The following is a 6296-nucleotide window of genomic DNA, read 5'->3' as shown; positions in this document are numbered from 1 at the left end:
CCAACAACCTTCACCCTCCTGAGCATTTGCTTTTACAAAGGGTTCTTTTGGTTACTCTGATACTCATGTAAAATATTAATAACTTCTTGAGTGATTCTCTGCCACTCACAAATAGAATAAGATGTTCTCTTTGTTTATACCTCCTTAATAAGGGGATAAAGTAGCAGTTACAGGTAGAAAATTTAGCTGCTTAGCTTTCCCTCCTGCTCCTATCAGCAAAGTGAAATTTGTAGCCCCTCCCACATTCTTTTCTCTCCTTCCGCCCAGATGAAGTCTCCTTAGAGTGCTGAGCACGATATTCCAGAAGGAGCAGCTAAACTATAAATGCCACAAGCAAGTTTTCTTCTGTCCTTCATCCTTAGTTTATTATTTGCTTGCTTTCCTAGTACTCAGGAACATGTCTTCTTTAACCATATATATTCAATTGTAGATTAACTTGTTCCTTTTGAAATGTCTAGCGTTCATTATAATATCTAGGTGTCGGCTTCTGAAATTAAAAAAAATTATTATTAAATGAATATTGCTGATAATTATAAGCAGTTTGTCCAAAACATCAATACCTATACTTGAAAAAAAATATTGCATTTATGCACACGCTACACTTTTTAGGTTAAAGGAGTACTTTGCTTTTTAAAAAGGTGCAATCTAGGAACACATATACATAAATATATATTAATATATTATGTATTAAATGTTTACATATATTAAAATGTGTATAATTATTAATATAATAACACATCATAATTTAAATATATTAGGAATGCCTTTGCTTAAAGAAACTCTATGATAAATCTTTTACTAACTTATAGTCTTTTGATATAGTAAACAAATAGCCCTGATTTCTTTGTAGATTTTTTGATGGGTATCATTTTTTTCACATATTGAGTTCCCTAAAAGCTATGATATAAATTTAATAGGAAAGACATATCAGTTGGAAGAGTACCCGGTCCTTTCTCATGCTTCTGGTCATTCCTCATAGGTCTCTGTCAGGGAGTTCTCCTGATAGAACTATAGCTACTGGTGTTCTTTTTTTGCTTTTAATTTGCACAGAATATCTTTTTCCTTCCCTTTATTTTCAGTCTATGTGTGTCTTTTTGGGATTTCTTGTAGACAACATATGTTAGAGTCTTGTTTTTAAGTCCATTCAACCACTCTATGATTTTTGATTGGAGAGTTTAGTCTTTTACAATTCAATGTTATTATTGATAGGTAAGAAATTACTACTGCCATGTTGTTATTTGATTTCTGGTTGTTTTTGTAGTCCTCTCTTTCTTTCTTCCTTCTTTCGTGTCTACCCTTGTTTAAAAGTGATTTTCTCTGGTAGTGTGTTTTAATTTCTTGCTTTTCATTTTTTATGTATCTCTTGTAGGTTTTTTGATTTGACGTTACTATGAGGCTTGCAATAAACATTTTATAATCAATTATTTTAGACAGATGATGACTTAACTCTGCTTACAAAAAACCAACAAACCATGAGAAATCTATAAGAAACCACAATTTAACTCCATTACCCTCCCCCTTTTTGACTGTTTATCATTTCCATTTGTATCTGTCGATACTATCTATCACTTAAAAAGTTGTTGTAGTTATTATTTTTAATGTTTGTCTTTTAGTCTTCCTACTCAAGATACAAGTTGTTTATATACAAATACACCACAATTACAGGAATAGAGCATTCTGTATTTGTGTAGTTAGTGTTACTGGTGAGTCTTATACCTTCAGATGATTTCTTATTGATCATTAACATCCTTTTTTTTCAGATTGAAGAAATGTTAGCATTTCTTGTAAGACAGATCTGGTGTTAATGAAATCCTTCAGTTTTTGTTTGTCTGGAAAGTCTTTATTTCTCCTTCATGTTTGAAGGATATTTTTGCAGGATATAATATTCTAGGGTTAAGATTTTTTTCCTTCAGCATTTCAAATATGCCATGCCACTCTCTCCTGGCCTGTATAGTTTCCACTGAGAAGTCTGCTGACAGATGTATTGGCGCTCCTTTAAATATTATTTTTTCTTTTTTCTTGCTTCCCTTAGGACCTTTTCTTTAGGGACAACCTTTGTGAACTAGATTATTAAAGGCCTTGAAGTAATCTTGTTTGGATTAAATCTGCTTGGTGCTCTATAACTTTCTTGTACTCTAGGTTTGGAAATTTCTCTGTTATTATTTCTTTGAGTAACCTTTCTACCTCAATCTCTCTCTTTCTGTCTACCACCTCTTTTAGGCCAATGACTCTTGGATTTGCCCCTTTGTGGCTATTTTCTAGATCTTGCAGTTGTGCTTAACTATTTTTTTTTTCTTCTGACAATGTATTTTCAAATAGTCTGTCTTTAAGTTCACTAATTCTTTATTCTGCTTGACCAATTCTGCTGTTGAAAAACTCTAATACATTTTTCTGTTTGTCAATTGAATTTTTCAGCTCCAGAATTTCTGCTTGATTTTTTTTATTATTATTATTTCAATGTCATTGTTAATTTTTTCTGGTAGGCTTATGAATTCCTTCTCTGTGTTTTCTTAAACTTCATTGAGGTTTTTCAGAATAGCTATTTTGAATTCTTTGTCTCAAAGGTCTATGCTGGGTTTCTGGAGTTGGGGGAGGAGTGATGTGGCTATTCCCTCATAACCACCACAGGTGGGACTGCACCAGGTCATACCTTAAGCCAGCCCAGTCTCACCCAAGCCTGTGGTGACTGTTGCCTGGCTACCTCTGATATTTATCCAAAGCCCAAGGACTCTTTAGTTAGTAAGTAGTGGACCCTACTCTTCAGGGCAGCATGTTTCCCTCTGGCCTAGGGTTGGTCTAGAAATGCCACTGAGGAACTAAGTTCTTGAATCAAGCACTTCATAAAGTTTGCATGGTACTTTATTTTATCGTATCTGAACTGGTACCCAAGTTGCAAGACAAATTCCTTTGTACTCTTCCCTTTCATTTCTCCAGCATAAGAAGGCTATCCCTGAGTTACATTGCCTTGTGCTGGAGGTGGGGAGGTGACACTGGCACTCACTTGGCTGCTGTTGCTGGGGTCTCACTGTATCACATGCACCCCAAGTCCACTGGCTCTGAGCAAGCATAGCTTCAGGATTTGTCCAAGGATTGCAGACTTTGTGGCCTGATTGCCTTTCAAATTTATTTCAGACCCCAGGCCACTTTTATAGCCTTTAGTGCAGTTAACCAGAATTCAAGTTTCTACCACTGAGGTGGAGGATTTCCCTCTGGCTGGGCAAGTCTAAATGCTCCCTCCATGGGAGCTGGTAGAATTCTGCCCTGGTCTGTGTTCCTTTGTGATAGGGCAGCTCTGAGTTCCAATGCAAAAATTCCACGATCACTTCACTCTGCATCCTTGGGGCACACAATTTCTCTCTCCTCTTGGTATTGCTGCTGGGGCATGTGGGAAGAGGTGGTGTAAGCAATGCAAGAATGTCTTTCCTGCCCTCTTCCATGCCTCTTTCCTTGACATAATTTTAAAAACAGGTACTGTGGTCACTCATCTGATTTTTGGTTCTTCTGAATGTGCTTTCTTGTGTGGGTCGTTGTTGAATTTTGTGTTCCTGTGGATGACAATCTCTGGAGAGTTTTATTCAGCCATCTTGCTCTGCCCACTCTCTTTATTTTTATGAGTCTATATATTGTCCTTAGTCTAACTAGGAAACAGAAACCGCACAGTAAATTTAGCAGTAGTTTAATATTAAATAATTATTAAAGTATGATAGGAGAGTACCTGTTAAGATATTGAAGAAACTTTAAAGGGAACCTTAGGAGCTGAGGAAGAGTATCAAAGGAAGGACAAAATGAGAAAATGGAACCCTCTCCAAGGCTGGGTGCACATCTTCTTGGAGAAGGTGTGGGTGCAGCTCATGGAATTGCAGAGAAGTTTGTTAGATTGTCTTGGACAGAGCCAGTGTGCAGTCATCAGACAAGAAGGAAATAAACCTCCAGGGTGCAGGCAAAAACAGCTATGAGGCAGTGGACACAGAGGAAGTCTGGGTGCTGCTGTGGGTGCAAGGCCTGGAACATTCAGTGTCAATGTGTTCTGAACAGGCATAAGAAGCCTTGGGAAGGTGGTCACAGGGCTTGAGCTGGGCCTGTGAGGTCACCAAGGGACTGTTCCCTCTGGGTGTATGCCTGACAGGGTACTACTGAATGTTCTCACACACCCACACTGCAGACAGATCATGCAGTAGGAGCCAGAGAGGGAGGGAAATCCAAAGCAGAGCAGCCAACACCAGGAAGAAAAGCCCCTTCTTTCTATTATGTGACTCTAGTGCCCTCTATTGACAAAGCTTAACATCAACCTGTGCTTAGAGGGAAACACTTAAAGCAACCAATCCATTACTGCAGAGCAGGTACTGAGGGGTGAATTTGGAGCTAAAAGGCAATGAATTGAAATTGGCACAGTGTATTCTCTGTGTTCCTGGTTGAGGTCTGATTGATAAAATCCTCAAATTTAGTATTTTCATTTTATAATGTTATCTTGTCCCATGCCCTCATCGCGAGCCGGGCGGGCAGGACGGCCGGGAGCTGGGAGCTGCTGCCATGGCCTGCGGCAGCCCGGTGCCTAAACTCTACAGATCTATAATTGAAGATGTAATCGAACGAGTGCGAGACCTATTTGCTGAAGAAGGTATAGAGGAACAAGTTTTAAAAGACTTGAAGCAGCTCTGGGAGACCAAGGTTTTGCAGTCTAAAGCAATGGAAGACTTCTTTAGAAGTGGTGTCCAGCCACCCCTGTTCACCCTTCAGCTGCCACACAGCTTTCACCAAACGTTGCAATCATCAACAGCATCGCTAGTTATTCCTGCTAGTAGAACTCTTCCAAGTTTTACCACAGGAGAACTGGGCACCTCAAACTCCAGTGCAAACTTTGCTCTTCCTGGTTATCCTATTCATGTACCAGCTGGTGTGACGCTACAGACTGCATCTGGTCATCTTTATAAAGTCAATGTACCAATTATGGTGACACAGTCTTCTGGAAGAGCAAATATTCTTCATCCAATTCAGCAAGTATTTCAGCCTCTTGGGCAGCCTTCAATAATACAGACTAGTGTTCCACGATTGAACCCGTGTACTCTTCAAGCAACTACTGAAACATCACAGAGAATTGAAACTGTGCTACCACAACCCACAATTCTACATTCTGGGCCAGTAGATAGGAAACACTTAGAAAATGCCACCAGTGATAAAGTTGTACCTCCTGGAAATGAGCATAAAATCATGTCTGAAGCTTCGTTGAGTCAGCAAGAAAGCTCTCAGTATATCAGTCTCCCAGGTGTTGCGTTTCCTCTACAGGTCTCGCAAACAAATTCTAACGTTGAGCCAGTGCTCAGCGTTTCAGCCAGCATGACTCAAAATTTGCATGGTAGGGCCCTCTCCACAGGCCCTCAGGGGGCTCTCCACCAGCACGTGACTGATCCTCAGCTTCATGTTCTTAAAAATAGGATGTCTGGATGTGATTCTGTAAAGCAGCCAAGAAATACAGAGGATTCCAGCAGCCTACCTGTATCAGAGAAGGATTCTAATTCTCAGATGAATTTAAGCACTCAAGTAACTGATGATGATATTAATGAAATAATTCAAATAGATGGAAGCGGTGATACATCTTCCAGCAAAGAAATAGGAAGTAGAAGAGATGTAGATGAAAATGAATTTCTGGGGATTATTGATGCAGGAGAGCTGAAGGTACTTGAAGAAGAGGCTGACAGTATCTCAAATGAAGATTCAACTGCAAACAGTAGTGATAATGAAGACCCTCAAGTAGATATTGCGGAAGAGGACCCTTTAAATTCTGGAGATGATGTTAGTGAGCAGGATGTGCCAGACCTGTTTGACACGGATAATGTAATTGTCTGTCAGTATGATAAGATTCATCGAAGCAAGAACAAATGGAAATTCTATTTGAAAGACGGTGTTATGTGTTTTGGAGGGAGAGACTATGTATTTGCAAAAGCCATTGGTGATGCAGAGTGGTAAACCTTATGAACTTAGTACATCAATTTTGTAAACATCAATGGGACTATATTGCATATTGGGAACTTATTTTTATTTTAAATATTAGCCCAGCACCTTGTCCCATGTCCTTCATGCCTTTGTCTTGATTTAACATCAGTCTTGAATGGGTCATCTACTTTATATCTTATCACCATCACACTAATTCTACCTTTATCATCTAGCTCATGGAATATTGTATTAATTCTTTAAATAAGAAATGACTAAGTGCCTGTAATTTACCAAGAACTGTGCTTGGCTTTTGGGTTAGGCAGACATGATTTTTTTCTTATGTAGCTTAAACTTTAGTTTAGAGG

At 38.9% G+C, this 6296-nt stretch overlaps 1 protein-coding gene across 1 annotated transcript; it reads left to right on the top strand.

Annotated features, from left to right (window-relative positions):
* The first annotated feature begins 4530 nt into the window (after positions 1-4530).
* GTF2A1L (general transcription factor IIA subunit 1 like) lies at positions 4531-6043 on the top strand. Its single transcript, XM_045552167.1, has one exon. It carries the CDS (start codon positions 4531-4533, stop codon positions 5962-5964), a length of 1434 nt encoding a protein of 477 aa, XP_045408123.1. The 3' UTR covers positions 5965-6043.
* Positions 6044-6296: the final 253 nt, after the last annotated feature.

Source organism: Lemur catta, chromosome 5 (genome assembly GCF_020740605.2).
Source record: "Lemur catta isolate mLemCat1 chromosome 5, mLemCat1.pri, whole genome shotgun sequence".
In the NCBI taxonomy this organism is placed as follows: domain Eukaryota; kingdom Metazoa; phylum Chordata; class Mammalia; order Primates; family Lemuridae; genus Lemur; species Lemur catta.
Note: the sequence above shows the minus strand (reverse complement) of the source record. Positions and strands in the feature narration are given on the sequence as shown.